Source organism: Marmota flaviventris, chromosome 8 (assembly GCF_047511675.1).
Source record: "Marmota flaviventris isolate mMarFla1 chromosome 8, mMarFla1.hap1, whole genome shotgun sequence".
Classification (NCBI taxonomy): Eukaryota; Metazoa; Chordata; class Mammalia; order Rodentia; family Sciuridae; genus Marmota; species Marmota flaviventris.
The window spans coordinates 125882829-125904007 of NC_092505.1; the positions used below are offsets into that span (position 1 = coordinate 125882829).

General features: G+C 33.7%; 1 protein-coding gene across 4 annotated transcripts in view; it reads left to right on the forward strand.

Moving 5' to 3' along the window:
- Positions 1-21179, forward strand: part of Stag1 (STAG1 cohesin complex component) — a 373003-nt gene that overhangs the window by 320841 nt on the left and 30983 nt on the right. For all 4 annotated transcript variants that reach the window (XM_071615631.1, XM_027933685.3, XM_071615633.1 and 1 more), the window contains 2 exons: positions 9736-9816; positions 19934-20026. In XM_071615631.1, coding sequence (XP_071471732.1) covers positions 9736-9816; positions 19934-20026 — 174 coding nt within the window. The remainder of the gene's footprint in view (positions 1-9735; positions 9817-19933; positions 20027-21179) is intronic.

Here is a 21179-nt window from a genome sequence, read left to right on the forward strand (position 1 = left end):
GTAGGTTAAAACCACAGTGAGATACCATTACAAATCGAGTAAAAAGGCTAAAGAAGAAATTAAAAAATCTGATATTACCAGATACTTGTGAGGGTAGAAAACAATTAGAACTCATATGGGATCAGAAAACAGATTTTCAGGTACAGGGAAGAGGCTGACTATAAAAGGATCTGGGAATTTGAGGAGTGATCAATCTGTTTTATATCATGATTGCTTTGCTGATTACATGACTGTGGGTTTGTATAAGTGATACATTAAATTGTTTTTGATTGAAAAAAAATAAGACAGTGATTGTTTCTATGAAGATTTTTTTCAAAGTCAGACCAGTGTGTATTTCTAGGCTTAGAAAACCCCAGAAAGTAATACAACCTGAAAAACAAAAGAAAAACATCACATAGTAGAAATTTCAGAACCAAGGAAAGTTTGATATAATTTTTATTACAGAGGTACAAAACTCAGTTATGTAATGATTGCAAAAAAAAATATTTAAAATAAACTAAGAATGTTAAACTATTTCTTGAACGAATTTTTAGGGATGGAGGATGAACATTTGTAATAAAAAAAAAAAATCTCTATGGGTCGTCCTTTAGAGGGATGGCTAAGGTGAAGTACAGTTGATCTCTCAGACTACATATAGCATGACACCATTTATTAAAAGCTCAAAAACTATCAGTTAAACAGTATATCATCTATTGGTATGTGTAAGTGATATATGTGATTAAGAAAAAAAAATTTTTTTAAGAGCAAGGGCAATTATATACATGAAATTTAATAGAATGGTTAACCAGGACATGAGAAATGGGAAAATGCTCATAGGTTAGAAGCAGAGTTACTGGTATTAGAGCTGGGGATGATATAATACATTTTTGAAAACTACTACTTTTTGCTGTTATAGTATATTTTTTTCAAAACATCTAATCTTAGCACTCTGTTGTGAAGGATCTCTCTGAATTTTAATAGCATCCAGATTTCTTTTGTCCTAGAAAGGTGACCATTGTGTGTGTGTATATAAGAGAATATATATATATATATATATATATATATATATATATATATATTTTTTTTTTTTTTTCCTCTTAAAAGTAAAAGGAGATACTGTTATTTTAGTTGCTCTAAGACATAAGCATAAACTAGAATGTATGTTCACCTTCCTGTAAGGTCCTCTGTGACCTGCTGTCTTCTCATTCAGCCTCATTTTTTTTGTTTATACTTAAGCTTTATTGTGTTCAGTTTATCAAAGCATTCTTTGAAATTTCCTTTTTTTTTTTTTGCAAGATTAAATCTTTAACCCTTTTCTTTCAGATTTAGTATAGAGGGCTTCAGGGTGTAGCTCAGTGTTACAACAAGCACTAGGTCCTGGTGAAGTTCAGTCCACCCCTACACACGCACACACAAACACAAACTATTACAGATGTTTGCCTATCTAGGAATATTTTCCTAATGTTACTTTTTTTTTTTGGCATGGGGATTGAACCCAGGATGCTCTATCACTGAGCTACAACTCCAGCCCTTTAAAAATTTTTTTTTGTTTTTTTTAATTTTGAGACAGGATCATGTAAAATTGCTGAGGTCCTCACTAAGTTGCTGAGATTGGCCTTGAACTTTCAGTCTTCCTGTCTCAGCCTTCTAAGTCTGGGATTACAGGCGTATACCTCTGTACCTGGCCTGTTTTCACTTTTACTTACTATCCAATGTGTGAGCCTCTCTTCTTTCTCCTCAACACCTGATCCGTATGTGTCTACTTTATCTGACCAGTTATTAAATTATAGTAATTGATATTTGTCCTCTCATTAAATCATGAATTAAATCAGAGCTTAGACTCTGAGTTAACAGCTGTTTGAAAAATAATGTGTGGTTAGATACTGTTTTGTATCTTTTCGTTTTAGTATTTTTTGTATGGCTATTATGGTATATCATTTTGAATTTTTTGTTTGCTTTTCTTTTCCCCTACTACTTCTTACGGAACTGGAGATTGAACCCAAGGATATTCTACCACTGAGCTGCATCCCCAGCCCATTTTCATTTTGAAACAGACTCTTGCTAAGCTGCCTAGACTGAGTTTACACTTGTGATACTCCTGCCTCACCTTTCCAAATATCTGGGATTACTTACATGTGCCACTATAGCTGGCCATTTTGTTTTTCAAATGCTAGTTATTTTATGTTTTCATAAACTTATATATCACATCATTATCTGTATGGGTCTATAAAATATCACTTTTTCTAATACTTTGCCTTCTTTTGTTGTGTTTTTAAACTTAGGGTTTAAATTTTTTAACTGATCCATAAAGTCATAAAAATTGTATATGTTAAAGAGGTAACAATTAATGTTTCTATACATATGTAGGTTTTGTAATATTTAACTTAAGTTAGATATTTCTTTATAGTGAAAACTCTAAATATACTTTACTCCAGCTTTTTGAAATGTATTGTTCATTGTCATTATCTGTACTCAGCCTGGAGCTTTTAGTTCTGGGTTGGTTTTTTTTTTTTAAACAAAAAAAAAACAGTATGAGATCTCATTAGTTTTAAGGGGATTTTTTTGTCTGTCTGTTTGGTTGGGTTTTGGTTGGTTGGCTGGTTGTGTTTTTTTGTTGTTGTTGATGTTGTTGTTGTTTTTCCTGTTACCAGGGATTGAACCCAGGAGTGCTTAACCACTGAGCCACATCCTTAGTCCTTTTCATTTTGTAGTTTGAGACAGGGTCTCACTAAGTTGCTGAGGCTGGCTTTGAACTTGAGATCCTCCTGCCCCAGCCTTCTGAGCTACTGGGATTATAGGCATGTGGCCACATTTTAAGTATATACCAAACTATATTGTTAACTGTGAGCACAGTGATGTTGTATATTGGATCTTTAGTTTCACTCTAATTTATAGAATTTTTTTGTATTATTATTAACTTTATGTCATTTGTTGCAGTATTTTTTCACTAAGAATATTAATTATATATATCATATTATGTTATCCATGTGTTTTTTGTTTCTGTGAAGTCAGAATTACCAGTTGGTTTCTGTTTGTTTTTGTTTTTGTTCTCATGTTTACTTAGGAAACCTTTCCAAGGTAGAGAGAGGAGAGGAGGAAAAGGGGAAATATGTGGGAATGATACCTGTACATGTATGAATATATAGTAACAAATCACCTTTATTCATGACTATAATGCACCAGTATGTGGAAAAATTAAAACTTTTCCAAATCATTTAAATACTTATCAATAGTCTTATTTTTATACTCTCCCTCACCCTCACCAGTACTGGGAATCAAACCCAGGAGTTGGTACATGCTAGGCAAGCACCCTACCACTAAACTATATCCCCAGCCTTATTTTATTATATCTAAATCTTTCAGATTTATTTGCATGAATCTTTTGAAGTAAATATTGTCTCAAAATTATGGATATGCCCTACTTCCATCCTTTTATGTGATGCTGTTTCCAAAAAATATCATTATTATTTTAACAGCTTAGGTGTAATGTATGTTCTCCACAACTGTTTGCCTGTGTTAATTCTCAGCTTTCACAGATATCAATAGAAATTGTTCATTGAGTCTTACTATCAGATCACTGAGATTGGAAATATCAAGGTCTTTCTTAAATATAGGATACAGCATGTTTGGGGAGAAGAGAATAATGCTGTGAACCCTTTATAAGTAGGCCTGAGGTTGAATAATGTATACTGTTGGTCTAGTATCCTTTCCAAACCTCCTTTTGGACATTAGTAGAGAGAGAGATTAAGAAAGGAATGTATATTTACACTGCACTTATTGTCAGCATATTTTTCTTCATATCCTTCCTTGCTTCAAATGCTTGGAATTTATACATAAACTTGATAGTAATGTCTTAGAGTCCTGAATTATCAAGGATTAAAGTGCATTCACCCATTATGTAGCCATTCTTTGGGAAGGCTTTTAATTCTTAAATGACAGAAGTTAAACTTGTACTCCCTGAATTTTTTATGCTTCTAAACATTTTATTTATTTAATTTTATGGTATAGTATGTCTGCTAGTGCTAGTAATATATTAGTACCTTGGATAGGAGTTAGGAATATTTCTTCTTTACTAAATTATTTGTTACTTTATCTCATACGATTTGTATCAGTGCTGTGCTTTTCTTAACATTTCTTCAAGAAAAATGTAACTGATTTTTGCCCTTTTGGTTATTATTATTTTTAATTACATATAATAGGATTGACTTTTTTCCTTTTTATGTACAGTCTTGTGAATTTTAATATTTGTGTAGATTTGTAAAGTCACCACCCCAGTAAGAATAAAGAACAGTTTCACCAGTTCTGCATACTATCCCTTTATAGTCATATGCTTTCTCCACCTGCAACTCCTGGACACTAGTGGTCTGTTTTTCATTATTATAGTTTTTTTCTTCATGAGATTTCCAGATAAGTGGAATCAGACAGTGTGTAGCCCTTTAGAGCATAATGTCTTCATTGAAGATAATGGTTTTGAGATTAATCAAAGTTGTGAATCAAACTTCTTTTTACTACTAAATAATATTACACTTTTTTATACTCAGTTTCTTCTTATTGCTGATTAATATTACTCTGTTTGGATACATCACAGGTTGTTTTATCCATTCACTCACTGAAAGATATTTGTGTTGTTTCCACCTTTTGGCTTTCACAACTAAGGCTGTCATTAACATTTGTGTACAGATTTTTGTTTGAACATAAGTTTCCATTCCTTTAAAGTAAATGCCCATGTGTATAATAATGAGGTCTTGCTCTAAGTATATGTTTAATTTTATTTGAAACTGCCAGATCAGTTTTCAGAGTGGCTGTGTTATTCTGCATTACTCCCAGCAGTGTATGAGAGATCCACTTGTTCTGCATCCTTGTCGGTGTTTGATAATATCAGTAATTTTTACATTAGCCATCCTGCTAGTTATATAGTAGTGTCTCACTGTGTTTTTAACAGATAATTTATTTCCCTAATGGTAATGATGTTAAACACCTTTTTCATGTTCCTATTTGCTAGTTTTATATCCTCTTTGGTGAAGCCATATTGATTATTTTATTTGCATCTAAAGGACCTTTTCAAAGAGGACATTGTCACTTATGTTACTAGTCTAACAATGATAGTAATATTGCATATCATTAACAGACTAGCGTTTAGTCCTCTCTTCTGTCATGTACATGTCCACTAATTTTCCTTCTCCTTAAGGTCTCTTGCAAGCAGAAAACAAAGAATCCAAATTTATCCACTGTTGTGGATAACACGTATAGATAACGTACATGTACAAATGCATATATGTTACATGTATATAATAATTTTTCCTTACAATTGTCCATAGTCTCAATTCAGACTTAATTTTCTATGTAAGTTCAGTTTTTCTAAACTTAATTACTCCAGAAACTTATTTCTCAGTATTATTTACATTAGTAACAGTTCATCTTCAGGATATATAATATCAGTAAGTGAAAGCTGATTGATTCTCAGTGGTTCAATCCGCTAATCACATATAAAAAGCTGTAGTTCCTTTAAAGACATAAAGTCAAGGAAATTTATATGAAGTTAAAGAGGATAATTTTATATTAGTTAATATGGTACTAGCTTTAGTAATAGATTAACCTCATAATCTCAGTGGTTAACACAGTAGGAATTTATTTCTCACCCCCGTAACCATTAGGGGAAGTAGGTAGTTGCTGCTTCACTTAGTCATTCAGAAATTGACTTTTTCTGGGGCATTGGTATCATGCTGGGAAAAAAAAGAGGGCAAGATACAAAAGATACTCCTGCTTCTTAATTTACCAAAAATGTGCAGTAAACATTAGTGTTTCCTCCCATGAACAACATTTCCTCATGGAAATATGAAGACAGAGAAATGGGGTTGAAAGAAATTCTTAGTCATCAGACTAATGGTGCTATTTGAAGATCCTCCTTAGGGTCAGAACAATGTTAATCAAGAAAAAAACAGAAGAGGAAGGTAGTGATCATAGATTAAAACAGTTTCTTTTGGCTTTTTCAGTTTCTCATTACTAGTCCTTCTTGTTTTGTCTGTGCTCCAAAAATGATGAAGTTACTGAATAAAGGCTTCTGGACAAGTTAGGATAACATTACTGGTGTAGAGGATAAATATCAAAATGACTGATAATGAAGCTTGATGGAATAGTTCTGAATTTTCTTTTGACATTTGATATTATGTTATGCTATTACATAATGGTACTGTGAGAAAGCAAAATGCTTTTCAGGCAATGAGAGCAAGCTTTTTAATTTAAAATAATGCAGTGGAGCTTCTTTAAAAGTAAACAACCTGGGCACAATGGCTCACACAACCTAGCAACTTGGGAGGCTGAGACAGGAGTATTGTGTAAAACATTAAAATGTGAATTCTCTATTTGAAACTAGGTATTAGAGTAAGCAGGTGCCTTTTTCCATAAGCACCATCAAGAAACTTCTATAAAATTACAAAAATAAAAGGAAAGAAATTTACCCTGGTAGAGATTAGAATAAATGATATAACCAAAATTAAGCAATTCTTCAACATTATTTTGTAGATTTTAATTTCCCGTTTATTGTTATTGTCACTCTTCTAGTAATTTAATAATTGATGTTTCAAACTCAGGAGAACTGTTTAGGAGGAGAGTTTCTTTTTGTTTTTGTTTTGTTGTTATTATTTTTTGTTTGTTTTGCAGTGTTGGGAATCCAATCCAGGACATTATGCATACTGGGAAAGCACTCTACCACTAAACTACACACCTGCTAAATTGAGAGTTTTTTTGTTTTGTTTTGTTTTGTTTTTTAAATTTTGCCTTTTGCTTCCACAAAAATCCCTTTACCATTGTATTTGGTATTGTAAGTGACAGCTTATCAAAAGGGTCTCAGGAACCATTAGTGTACTGTCTTTGAACATCTTCTAAGTATACCAAGGTGATTTATTTAACACTAACCTTTACAGTGTGTCCATAGTCTTGTTTCTGCATTTTGATATGAATGAGTTATGTTAATTATGTTTATTGAAACCCTGACATTGTCTCTTCTGGTCACTGCTGCAATCCTGTAATCACAGCCACTTGGGAAGCTGAAGCAAGAGGAATTGTTAGTTCGAGGCCAGCCTGGGTATTTAGCAAGACCCTGTCTCAAAATAAAAAGGTACTGGGATTCAGTGCCCAGTACCGGGGGTGGGGGGGGGGGGGAGGAGATAACTCTAATTCTTATGAGTTACTTTCAGTGTTCAAGTGGGCACTTTGGAGATATCTTTTGCTTAAATGTTCTGAAACAGGATAATTTTAAAATAAAACTAGCAAAGCTCACAACTACTTTCTGCAGCATTCCATTTATGGATTTCTCTCTCATTCTCTACATATGTTTATTTTTATGGTTTTTAGTTTATCATATGGGGATGATAATAGAAACACTAAAATTAGCAAGTAAAATAACAATATCACTTTATGAGATATGTTTTGGTACAATAAAGGAATATCATGGATTTGAACAAAACTTCAGTAAAAATCCTACCCAAAATGGAATTCTTTTTTATGTTATGAATCTTATTTTCCTAAATTTATTATTTGTCTCCCTAGAAAATAAGAAATAAAGGCGTGAACTATACATTTCAGAGCTGAAGGAATTCAGATCCCAATAATAAATTTTTTTTAAAAGGCAGCCATGGGCAGGCTGGGGTCCTGGCTCAGTCGTAGAGCACTTGCCTAGCATGCATGAGACACTGAGTTCGATCCCCAACACCACATAAAAAAACTAAATAAACAAAATAAAGGTATTGTGTCCATCTACAACTAAAAATATTTTAAAAAAACAAAAAAAGCAGCCACAGGCTGAGGTTGGAGCTCAGTGGTAGAGCGCTTGTGCAGCATGTGTGAGGCACTGGGTTCGATTCTCAGAACCACATATAAATAAATAAAACAAAGGTCCATCAACAACTAAAAAATTATTTTTTAAAAAAGGCAGTCATTGGGCTGGGATTGTGGCTCAGCGGTAGAGCGTTCGCTTAGCACGGGTGGGACCCGGGTTCGATTCTCGGCACCACATAAAAATAAAGGCATTGTGTTGTGTCCATCTACAAAAAAGATATTCTCTCTCTCTCTCTCTCTCTAAAAAAAAAGGCAGCCATCTTCATTGTAATTAAAGAAATGTAAATTAAAACCTCACTAAGATCCTATTCATACAAAATAGAATCACCAAATATCACACACCTGATTATATCAAGTTTTGATGAAAATGTGGAGCCTCAATTAACTAGTAATAACTACTACATATAATCATTTTGGATACAGTTTGGTAACATCTAATAAAGTTAAATCAATCCAATTTCTAGAGCAATGGTTCTCAAATTATGGTTATGGGATCACCCTTAGGGGTCTCCAGGGGAGGTCCATGATGTCAAAACTATTTGCATAGTAAGATAAGATATTACTTCCTTTTATTCATTTTCATTCTCTCAGCTATTTAGGGAAATATTGGTATTATAACAGAATATCCATATTTATCTACAAAAGATACTAAAATATGTGTTCAGCTACTTCATATACTTGAGATTTTCTTCATATACTTCAATCAAAACAATATATTACAAAAGAGAATGCAGAAGCAGATAGGAAAATTCATTTTTCTATTAGAGCAGACTAAAGAGATTTGCAAAATCTGTCACTCTTAATAAAATTTTGTGTTTTATAAATTTTAGCACATTTTTGAGGTTGGGGTTATAGCTCAGTGGAGAGCGCTTGCCTAGCATGTGTGAGGCACTGGGTTCAATCCTCAGCACCACATAAAAATAGATAAGTTAATTAATGTATTATGCCCATCTACAACTAATAATAAAAAATTTAGTGCATTTTTCAGAAAAATTATTAAAATATAGTCAATGTTATTTTTATATTTGAATTCAAAGTATTTTATGATTTTTAAAAATTTTTTCTAATATGGTACTATTCATAGATACATCTCAAATAACAACAACCCTTTTGGGTCCTTAGTAATTAAAGAGTGTAACAAGATCCTGAGAACAAAAACTGACAACCTCTAAAATCATAGAGAGAAATCATAGTCTTATGTACTTAAAATATACTGATTGCTGGATAAGTCAAAATAACTTACTCATAGGAAAAGATAAAGATGATATTGGGATGAGATGCTAACAGTGTTCTATTTATTGATCTAGAGTTTAGTTACACAAATATTTTTACTTTATATTTATTTAGTAAGCTTAATATTTGTTTTATGCATCTTTGGTATAAATATTACTTTTCACATTAAAAACACTTTTTAAAAGAATAAGTAGAATATTTCAGTTTCAAAATTTGGATAATAGTAATTTCATACATTTTATATTTGTGTTTTAACATGTTATTTGGGTTCATATTATCAAGATATATTCTACTCTGGCACATGCTTGTAGCAACTTGGGATGCTGAGGCAAGTGGATTGCAAGTTCAAAGCCAGCTTCAGCAACTTAGCAGGGCCCTATCTCAAAATAAAAATAAAGAAGTGGGGCTGAAGATGTAACTCAGTGGTAAAGTGCCCCTGGGTTAAATTACCAGTACTCCCCTTTGCCCCACATAAAAAGATATTCTATGTTTATTCTCTAGGTAAATGTGTTAGTTTATTTATCTTTTGTTTAACTCATATTTTATCCATTCTGTAAAAATTGGAATTGAACTCTATTTTATTATAAATAAAAATCATTGTAAGTATTATTCTCCAAGTACTGTGAAAACATAAATTGTCTAATTTGTTTGAATTTTTTATTGAATAATTTTTTTCATTTTATACAGATAGTTGTACAAGCACTGCAATGTTCCCATTACTCGATTCTTTGGCAGTTGGTGAAAATTACTGATGGTTCTCCTTCCAAAGTAAGTAACAGTTTCTATAGGCAGAAAGGTTATTATTATTATTATAATAATCTTGCTTAATTCATGATTAAATAATTTATCAGTTATATAAATTATTATAATCTTCAATAAAAATACAATAATTTATTGTTACCAGTTCTTGCTTTATGAGTATTTATCTTTACCTTTTTGGAAAATAGCCAGTTTTCAAGCATTAGACACACAATTTACATATATGCAAACATAAGCCCACACAACACACAATTAAAATACTTTTAAAAAAATAACTCTGGTAGACGCAAGAGCTCTATAGGTGACATGCTATAAGGAAGAACAAATAGTGAAAGGTAAGTGTAGCTTTTGATTCTGGCTGTTTGGCAACTATGAGTTCAAAGCAAATAGCTCTCTTTTAAATGATAAACAACTTAAAATGTTAGATACTTTTGTTTGTCTCTTTTGTTTAGTCTCTTCATAATTATGCAAAACTAAAAGGAAAATGTGCCACAGATTAAGTGTAAGTGGGAATCAAAGAAAATTTTAAAAGTACTGAAGCCTTTATTTTACACTGAGGATCTTTAATACAGAAAATGCACTACATCCTTCCCAGGTAGTATGTCTAGTAGATGGCCACAAATCTCTGACAAAATCAAGAAATCCTAAAGAACTATGGCCAAGAACAAGGGTAAATAGAAATAAATGTATACCAGCTCCATTCATGAGGTTGGGGGTTAAGGAAAATATCCTGTCTTAATTTTTTTACTGACTAAAGGTGTGGAAAGATACATTTCCCTTGAAAGTTTATAACTATGAACTAGTTTTCACTTAGGTTTTACCCTGGATTCTAACTATTTCAGTGGTTAAAAAAAGGAAAGATAAAAATAAGAACAAGTTGAGGTTTTTATTTTAAGTGTTCTAAAGTGGTAGTATCCCCAAATACCTAACAGAATCAAATCTAAATCTCTTGTGAAGGAACCTGCCTAAAAGTATTTCTATAAATAAAATTTTAAGTAAACTCATAGTAAAAACATAACTTAAAAGAAGAGAAGAAACCATGAATAGAACTATGAAGTGAATCAAGACAAAAAAATATTTCACACATTGTAATTACCTGATATAAATATTATAATAATTTTTTCAGTGGTTTCATGGAATGAGAGGTTTGATGTTTGCTATAAAACCACCAGCTAAATCTGGAGCATTGTTTTCTCAGAGAAACAATTTTTTTTCTTTTTCCCTTCCTGATTAACAATTTGAGAATTTATTTGCATTTGCATCTATAAAGTAGATGTTATAATCCCATTTTATAATAAGTCATTTGAATCTCAATCTGATGCTTACTGTTAGTGCTCTTTAAATTATTGTATTAAGCTTTTAATACAACTAGTTCTGGAGGGTTTTGTTATAGATTTTATTTTTAACAAATTTTCTAAGGGCAAATTGGTTGATGCAGCCGATCACAAATTGGTAATATTTGCTAATCATTAAATTATGTTACATAGGTAGATTTCATTTCATCATTCTTTATGCCTACAGACGTTTAGATGGGAAGTTATTTTGATTTCAAATGTCAGAGTTGTAATGCCAGTTAAAGTATATGGAGGAATTAGTAATGATGCACCTGAAACTCTATCCTTTTATTTCCCTTTAATTTTTTCCTGAATTTTAAATGTAATATAATAGATATTAGCATATTTATAAATGTTAACATTTGTAATGTCATTTGGAAATAACCTTTTTTTCAACAAAATAACTTCATGTAATAAAAATATTACATGACGTTATTTTGTTGAAAAAAATGTTAAAATTGAATGAGTCATTTAGCTAGTGAGGAAGCAAGCCAGGTGACCATCATGTGTTTGGTTCCCTAGTCTTTAGTACATTTACAGAAACTCATTTAAAATTCTGTAGAAGTCATCTCTATTATTAACTAATAAATTATGCTGATTGGTTTTGGTATAAATTACAAGGTTTTCATAAATTTTCACTCTTTTGAGCACATGCTTGTTGTAACAAAGAAAGAAAAAAGGGAAAGAGAAACAAAATTACCAAGTTACATCACCTATGGATATCCACTTTTAGTTTTGATGTGCTTTGTTTCCATATTTTTTATTGGCACGTAATAAGATGTGGGGGGTTTTTAGTTCTATTTCTTACATTTATTTCTAATCATACTGAAATCATATTTACAATTTTGCGTCTCTTAAATTAACATTTTCTTTAGGTAAGAAAATTATTATACAAAATATTTTAATGTAATATTGTACATGCATCAATAATCTACATTATAGTTTATTTTGCCACTCTCCTCTTGAATGGTTTTAAACATTTTTATTAAATAAAGTTAATGCCATGATGGGCATTCTGGCTAAAATTTTGTTCTACATTTTCCTTATCTTATATTCTTAAAAGTGGAATTGCCATGTCAACAGTTATACGTATGTTGAACATTCTTTATGCATTACTGCCAAATTGCTTTTTAGAGAGTGCTTGTAAAATTTATTTTTCTTCTGTATTGTCAGGAATATGATCAATCAGAAGATTATGAATGGTAGTTATATTTGAAGCTTAATTTCAAGATATAATTTAACTCAACAGTAAAAATTTTATGAAATAAAGTATATGTGTAGACTATTATCAAGAACAGCATTAGACCTTTATTTGAAATGTAATTGAACTGGGTTTTGCCAATGGGTATTTCCTCTCCTAAGTTGAAGCCCTTTGGCAGTCACACAGGTCATGTTCAGTATATTTTGCTCCAGTGCCCCCTAGTGCTAGTCCTATAGAAACGGCCTTCAGTTTCTTTTCTATAGCAGAAAGAATCTTTCTTCTTTCAGTTCCTCTGGACATATACAAAGACATTTAAAAAGGCAAGGTAAACAGAGGGCTAAAGACTCTGTCTCTTTGTTTGCCCTAAATATCTAGAATTTATCCTCAATTTTTTTTTTCCTTTTGAGAAAAGCTGTCCTGCTTTCTGTAGTCTTAAAATTATGATATTCTGCCTTACTTTATTCTGCATATTTCTGTTCTGGACTACAGTAGGGAGGGTCTGGGGCAGGCAAACATCCCTGCCTTCTGAATCAGGAACTTATTCCTAAACAAAGTCAACATTTCCTACATAACTGCAGGTGAAATTATTAGAGGTATAGTAACTACAAAATTTGTTCATCACCATCTTGACTAGAGTTGTACACCACAAATTCCAATTTTCATCTCCAAACAAACTAAAGAGAAGGAGTAAGGGTGAAGGTGCAACGGGTGGTGGCCAAGTCCCTTCAATCTTGGTTTTCTTTCCACAGACATACTTTCCTAGAAATGAGCTCAAATGAATAAAAACCTGTGGGCTGCTTTCTCTCATTCCTTCTCTTCAATGTAGCTATAAAGAAATAGCTCAACTAGGTCCTTGCCCAGAATTTCTATAACAACATAGAGAACATCTCTTCTGTCTGCAGAGTTAACTGACTTGAGGTGAAGGGAATGGAGCCAAGGATGACAAATAAAACTATCCCTATAAGAACAAATTTTCACTAGTATATAACCATTTTATTTGACTTCTTTTATTCCAGAATACTTCCCTGCCACCTTCTGTTTCTTGAGAATTCTATCTTCATTAACTATTCAGTTAGTTTTAAGGCTTTCCTTTTGGTCATTCCATGACTCCAGAGTTGTTCTTTAAAAGAGATGTTTCTGTTAATATATCTCCAATCAAAATTGCTTAATTGATCTAAAAAGGTTAGGGGAGAAAGAACTAGATCTTATTTAGTACCATTTCTTGTTCAGCTCAGAATTTTTTTTTAAATCTAGAATATAGAAATAACTGACTATTCATAGTAAGTTCTAAACTTCAAAAGTTTATCCAATTCTAACATTTTAAAATTCTCTACCAGAAATAAATGCATTCAACTTAGAAAGGTAAAAACTTAAAAATCATTGTTTCAGCATTTCATTAAGTGTGCCATGCTATATTTGCAATCCCCCTTGATCTCCAGGTTTCAGAACTGGCTTTCTTTCTGGCAGGGAATCCCCCACTTGAAAGAGGAAGCATAAAGCTTCCTCAGCTTCAGAAGCCTGTCTACCTGGATCCTGTTCTTACCTTCAAAGAGACAGTGACTTTTAAAGTACAATTTACAAATACCCAAACTCCTTAAGATATAGATGAGACCACAACAGGGGACAGAGGGCAAATGTACTCCTAAGGCCTTTTGTACATAGACATTCCTTAAGTGATTAAAATGTCTATCTAAAAACTGATAATTTAAGGCTTATTATCCTTAAACTTATTTAACCTAACTCATCCCCCTTTTAAAACTAAGGACTCCAAAATAAGAGTAAGATATTTTCAAGATTTATGGGAACATTCAACTGCCATTTTTTATAAAAGTCTTGTTCCAGACCTGTATCTGTGAGTAAAAGTCTTCAGTCATTCCCCTACACCTTCCACGAACAGTAGACCCTTGAAGGCAGATCAACCCTTGATGAGATCACTACCCCTATTCTTCTCAAGGGAACCAGATTGCCCCCTCAAGCAATAAGGATTTCTCTGGAATCACCTGGCAAAACTAGAACTGAGATTATGATCATCCAGAACCTAGCCACCATAACTGTAAAGGCTTGTCCTTTTCTTTATTTGAGGAACAGCTGATCTCTGTCTCAGTGTTCTCCTCTTCTTAAGGTTAAACCTCAAACTTAGCCTGTGTGTTTGTACTCTTTGGCCCAGTTTCTTCATATCTATTGTCAGTAGGTCAGAAGTTCCCATCTCTGACATCATACTCTACATAGTAATTATTACAGTATAAGAATGTATTTTAACTGAGCTTATCCAGAAGTGTAAGGCGATATTAAAAATAGATAAAACATAACAGTTCTCACTTTCTAGTACAGCTTTTCTCCCCCCAAATTACTGATGTCTACCTTCATATTAAGGCCATTTATTTGAATAGAAATAAAACAGATGTCTTATCCTATTTCATTTTCCCTGAGTGATAGACTAATGATTTTTCTTCCTATAGAAGGTTTTATATTTTGGGGGAAAAAAATTTCCTAGTGATTTACAATTGCTAGGTGTCCATCAAATGACAATTTGTTGCTGATCCAATTTATCTATGTTAAGACACTCTCAGTTCTTACCTTTCCAACATTTGTGTGTGTGTGTGTGTTAGAGCAGTGGTTGTCTTTGGAGTTAAAAATCAAGTTTGAATTTGGCTATACTTCTTATCACCTCTGGTAGCCCAAGCCAGGTACTTCACCTGAGTTTCAGTTTCCTAGTATATAAAGCGAGAATGATATTTACAACTGGTTAGGTTTGTTGAGAAGATTACATTGAGAAAAATGTTTCAGTTAACAAAAACTGTTATTTCATTGGCATTAAATCTCAGCCTTGTGTCTGGTTTGTCCATCTTCCCTGCCAGAACGAAGAGTTGTAATTGAGTACTTTATTTTCTGAGGCTAGAGTAAGTACCTGTATATACGCAATAGTGTAGGTTTGGGATATAGCATAGTAGGTTTTGTTCTTCGTCTGAATTTTGGGATAGTTTGGGGATTCAGGTCTCTCTCTCTCTCTCTGGTCCTAACAATCACTACTTTTCCCCTGTCCCTCTGAATCTTTAGCTTCCTTCACCTTTGTACACTACAGGAAAGAGAAACCAGAAGATGTTTTGGAACTACAATAGGCATCTTAAGGGTTCCTGGAACATAAATGGATTAGCCTTTGAGGCAATGGCAGGAGTCAGCAGGTGGGGATTCATATTGCCAAGAACAGCAGCAACACTGAAAACTAGGTATTATATTTGGGGTTAAATATCCAGTAGTTTTATTGTGTATCCACAGAAGTTTCTATCCTGTTGGAACAAGTCCTGTGACTCTCCATGAGCTAGGTCCCCACCCCTTAATTATTTCTTAGTTTAAAATTTTCTACCTTCCTGAAATGAGTCCTTTGACTCTCCCTTTTGTCTTATTCTCTTGTTAACTAACCTGATTTTTTTATTAACATCTATAAAACCCCCTTGGGGAGGCTGAGATAGCAAATCTAATAAGGCTTTCTGAACTGTTTTCAGTTTTGCAACATACAAAATAGTCGGCAACAGAGTTGCCGTTAACAACAGCATTTACCATGACCTGGTTAATGGCCATGTCAGGTGAATATATCCAGGTCATCATAAAATGCCTCTTGCATATGAAGGATATTGGCTACTATGCCTGGAATGTTCTATTTGCATTTATTGGTGGAGTTGAACAGTCCCCCTTCTCAGAGTAAAACAGACCTAATAGTGACTTCTGTCTAGTTCACCAGGCTGACTTCACTTGGGAGTAAGGTTCTATGTCTTGACCAACTATAGTCATCTGTGATTATTGCTGAGTACGTTATTGGTCCTGCATCAATCCAGATATAACTTTGTCTCCATAGCATTTAAAACCAAAGGTACCGGTCCTAAATTAGTTATTCTTAAAATTCTTTTTAGTAGAGTCTCCTCAGGAAGTGGATGGTACTGATATAGAGTGAAACAGTCCCTTTACAGTATAGCCCATGGTCTATGTAATTTCTTAGTTTTGCCCTCCCCTAATGTTGATTACCTTTTTTGTAACCAATGGCCTTTGAGGTATTTTTATTGTCCTTGCATAATTTTTCTCTTGATGGGTAGATTTGAAGCTGATAGTCTGAGCCTTATTTCATACAGACTTAATTAGCATCTAAGCTTGGTTCATCCTCAAGGCCTGAGCCTGCACTCTTACTTTCATTTTAGCTATTACAGATAACAGTAACTAAAGGATTGCATTTAACATGGCTGCTTCTTATTTTGCATTTCCTTACATGTCTAATGTTCCTACTCCTTGAAATTTAGGTCTACAACATCTCTAAATTTCACTGGTAACTTTACCAAGCATAGAGCACCACAAGTTTTATACCATAGATGACTAGTAGTCCCTGGATCAGAAGTTCCTCATTATCCACCCTTATATATTTTCTTACATGTAACCATGAGTCAGGGCTGTTCTAGCAAATCTCATCACTGCCACTAAATATAAGAATATTAAGGGAAAAAAAGGAAACTCATTGTCTTCCCATATTCTCACAGCAGAGAATACTTGTATGACCTAAGAAGTGTGAGGATTTCTCCCTACCAGAAACCAATCAATCAGTTCAACAGTGGATACCAGCTGAGTGTTGTTTGATTCAGTTCTGACATTACAGTATTGGATCCCACAGTTTAAGATTTCAGTCCCACAAGACTGCCTTCTCTATTTCAATGCCAGTTGCAGTCTCAAGTTGTTTTATCTTCTGACTGACCTGCTATAAATAAGGATTCCCACGGTACCCTTCTTGGGTTAAGTTAATTTGCTAGAATGGCTCACAAAACGTTGAGAAATAGTACTTAAATTAGAAAGGATACCCATGAACACCAGATGAAGAAATGAATAGGGCAAGACATATGGGAAAATGTATAGAGCTTCCATGCTTTCTCTAGGTGCACCATCCTCCAGAAAACTCCACATATTCAGCTATTTGGAAGCTCCCAGAAACCAGTGCTTTGTGGTTTGGGTTTTTTTGTGTGTGTGTTTGTTTGTTTGTTTTTTACTTGTAGTTGGACACAATACCTTTATTTTATTTATTTATTTTTATGTGGTGCTGAGGATCGAACTCAGCATTCACGCGTGCTAGGTGAGTGCTCTAACACTGAGCCACAACCCCAGCCCCACCACTTTGTGGATTTTTGTGGAACTTCATTACATAGCCTTGCTTGATTACATCACTGGTTATTGGTGACCAACTCAACATTACCCCTTCACTTCCTGGATGGGGAAGGAGCAGGGCTAACCCTTTAACTGTGATTTGGTTTTTCTGGTGACCAGCCCCTATACTGAAACTGCCTAGGTGATACCAGTCATCAGTCAACTCATTAGCACATAAAAGATAGCACTTTAGAAAGTCCCAGGATTTTAGAAGTTGAATGCTAGGAAACAGACAAAAGACCAACTATACCAACTATGTATTTCACAACATCATACAGCCCTCCCATTTAGATATTTGCTGTACCATTTAGAATATGAGTGCCCTGGATTTCAGTTATTTGTCTATAAAATGGAAATGTTTTCATTTATTTCACAGAGTGATTGTGAAATTTATATTTATGAACATGGAACATAGTACTTGATACACAATAAGCTCTCAACAAAAGATTGTATCTTCTCTTAAATGACCTATTAAACATCCATTCTGTTTAGAATGTGATTCCAATGCACAAAATTTTAACACTCCCATTATAAAAATCCTCCTTTGGTAGTTCCTTATTTTTATCAGGATAATATCCAAATGATTTAACATTACATTCAAAATGGCCTTTCATTTAAGTGGAAATGGGTTCTATTTTTCTCTTTTGCTTTCTTGTCACTCCTGTTTATACCTGAGCTACAATTAACTTCCTCAAAAGTATCTCCAAACTTTTGAACGTTTGGGGCCGTATCTGGAATACCTTTTTAAATAATCTCTGTCCCCTGGATCCAGCTTCATGTTAGTTCTTTGTTCTCCTTTTATGACTACTTTTGACTCTGAGTTAGCTTTTCTAGCATAGGGCCCATGCTCTCTCCTACCATAGCACTCTGCACTCCATTGTAGTTGCCTGTTATTTTATGTTTTCCTCAATGCATTGTGAATGTTTGAAATTAAAGTTCAAGGAATGTTGAGATGTGGTTACTGAATATTAATCCACAGGTACATTAAAGGTCTTCAAGACATTTTCCTTTTACTACTATGTACAAGATGAGCTTATTTCTTCCTGTAAATATGTGCACTGTAGCTGGGCATGGTGGCACATGCCTGTAATCCCAGTGGCTCAGGAGGCTTAGGTACGAGCATCACGAGTTTAAAGCCATCCTCAGCAAAAGTGAGGCTTTAAGCAACTCGGTGAGACCTTGTGTCTAAATAAAATACAAAATAGGGCTGGGGATGTGGCTCAGTGGTTGAGTGGCCCTGAGTTCAATCCCTGGTACCCACCCCCCGAATAAAATAAATATGTGCACTCTATTAGTAATAGGATATATGTATAACTTTCAAAGTATTATTATTTAGGTTGTGAAGGTGCCAAAATAGTGCTGTCATCTCTACAAAATAGAAGAGCCTAAAGAATTTTAATTTAATAGAGTACCTTATTAAAATGATTTTTACATGGGCGTTTGCTCAGATAATTACTTTTTATTGCTATTTTAAAAACCAATATAATGCTGAAATCTTTGCACGTGTCATTCATTTGTCAGGAAAATATGAGCTCTGGTATCAGTCCTGGTTTCAATGCCCTTTGCTAATAAGGACTGATTTTTTAGGATCTATTTTGTTGTTGTTATTGAGACAGTCTCTCAATATTATTGCCCAGACTGCTCTGGAACTTGCGGGCTCAAAGAGATCCTCCCACCATAGCCTACTGAGTGCTGGGGCTGCAGGTGCATATGAATGTGCCAGTAATTAACTTGTATAATAGTAAACCCTCAAATCGGTGCTTGACGTGTTGTAGATGCTTGATAGAGTTTAGATCTCCTTTCAGGAAAATGATTACAGCTCAGTAGCAGAATGTGTGTTTAAGCAGAATGTGTTTAAGCATGCTCAGGTTCAGTCCCAGTATGAAAAAAGAGAAAGTAAATTTCCCTTTAGACTTTTTCAGTGTTGTTTCAGGTGAGATATTATCTGGCCATCTAATTAAATTCTATTTACACATCCACTCTTTGAAGGTGTATCTTTCTTCCACAAACATTTGCAGTACACTGTGAATATAGGAGAAGTTCGGTACTGGTGTTTTGTTACTTTTCTCAGTATGCTGCTGCACCCTATGATCTTACTACTATTTAATATGTGTTGTAGAAGTAACTAATGATTTTAATATCCTAAATAACCATATTTGTAAAGGAAACTTCTGAGAGCAATCACACTGAGCAGTCCATTGCTAAATAGAAATGCATGTTCCAAATTCTTACCTTCACTGCCCTTTCCATTAGGTCAAAAGCTAGAAAATAACTATACTAATTGATTTTCAGTGATAAATTTGGTCTTGTAAATTTCCTTCACAATAAAGCAATTTGGCTATTTTTCTATTATTTCTTTTGGCAATTTTCTAGGATATTAATTCATGCTTGCATCTTTGAATGTGTCTTGCAGGAGGATCTGTTGGTATTGAGGAAAACAGTGAAATCCTTTTTGGCTGTTTGCCAGCAGTGCCTATCTAATGTTAATACTCCAGTGAAGGAACAGGTAAGAAATTAGTAAGAAATTATCAGTTATGAGCTCTCAGTAAAAATAACCCAAATGTATTAATAAATAGTAAGAAAGTAATTTTTTGTGGCCATTCTTAGCATATTTATCTCTTCCTAACATTCATGGGACCTAGGACCAAGAGTATTGATGTCTGAATGTTTTAAGTTATAAAGCAAGCTAACAAATTTGTCATGTTTTGTTTTGTTGTGGGCTTTTTTGTTTTTCAGCTAACAAACTTGTTATATAAATAAATTCTATGCTTGTACTTTGACAAGTATATTCTGCATCAACTTGAAGACCAAGTTCAAATTTAGAAATCTTGACTCCTAACTCTATCAGAATGTTTGAAGTCTGGGGAGCAGAGCTAGAACTTGCCCTTTTGTCATTTTTTCCTCCTCACCCCAGGAAGTTTCTTGCGTATCCATTTGAATACTTCAAACCATATGTCCAAACTCTGTCTGTACAACCCCTCCAAATAGCTACCCCTTGACCACTCTGAGGCCTAAGAATACACGTACTGGAGGTGTAATAGGCCTAGGGAAGAGGCCTTTGAAGGCTTTCACAATTAAGATCAAGTTTCTTAGAGCAAGAAATTCCCAAGTCTCTGTATGTGGACAGTCAGGGTGCCAGTGGAGATATCTCTGGTTTAACAGACTCCTTACTCCTTGGACAAGGTTACAACCCAAAAGGTTCAGAGTGGAGCCCAGGGAAGTACTGTTTCCATTGACTGGTTTTGTAAAATATTTCTTTAACTCACTCTTCTACTAAGGAATACTTTTATATAAAATAGATTGTACCTTTTACATACTTTCTTATTTTGACATTGGGCTAGAATAAAAGTCTTGTCAGGTTAAAAGTTTCAATGTTATTCATCCTTTGCTATTTCTTCATACAAATAGATTGTCACAACCTTTATTCTTTATTGAGTTATTAACATTTAACTTAAAATGGAAACAAAGATCCCTAAACCTTACTCTGTAGATGTTTGGAATCCCACCAGTGCTATATAGAAGTACCCAGCTCTGGCCATTTAAACCAAATATTCATTCATTCTATATCAGACCTGTTCGATGATATTCTGAATGACCTGTGTAAAAAAATGTGTAAAAATCCCCTGGATTCTCTTTAAGCTTCCCTCTTTTCAAATGGC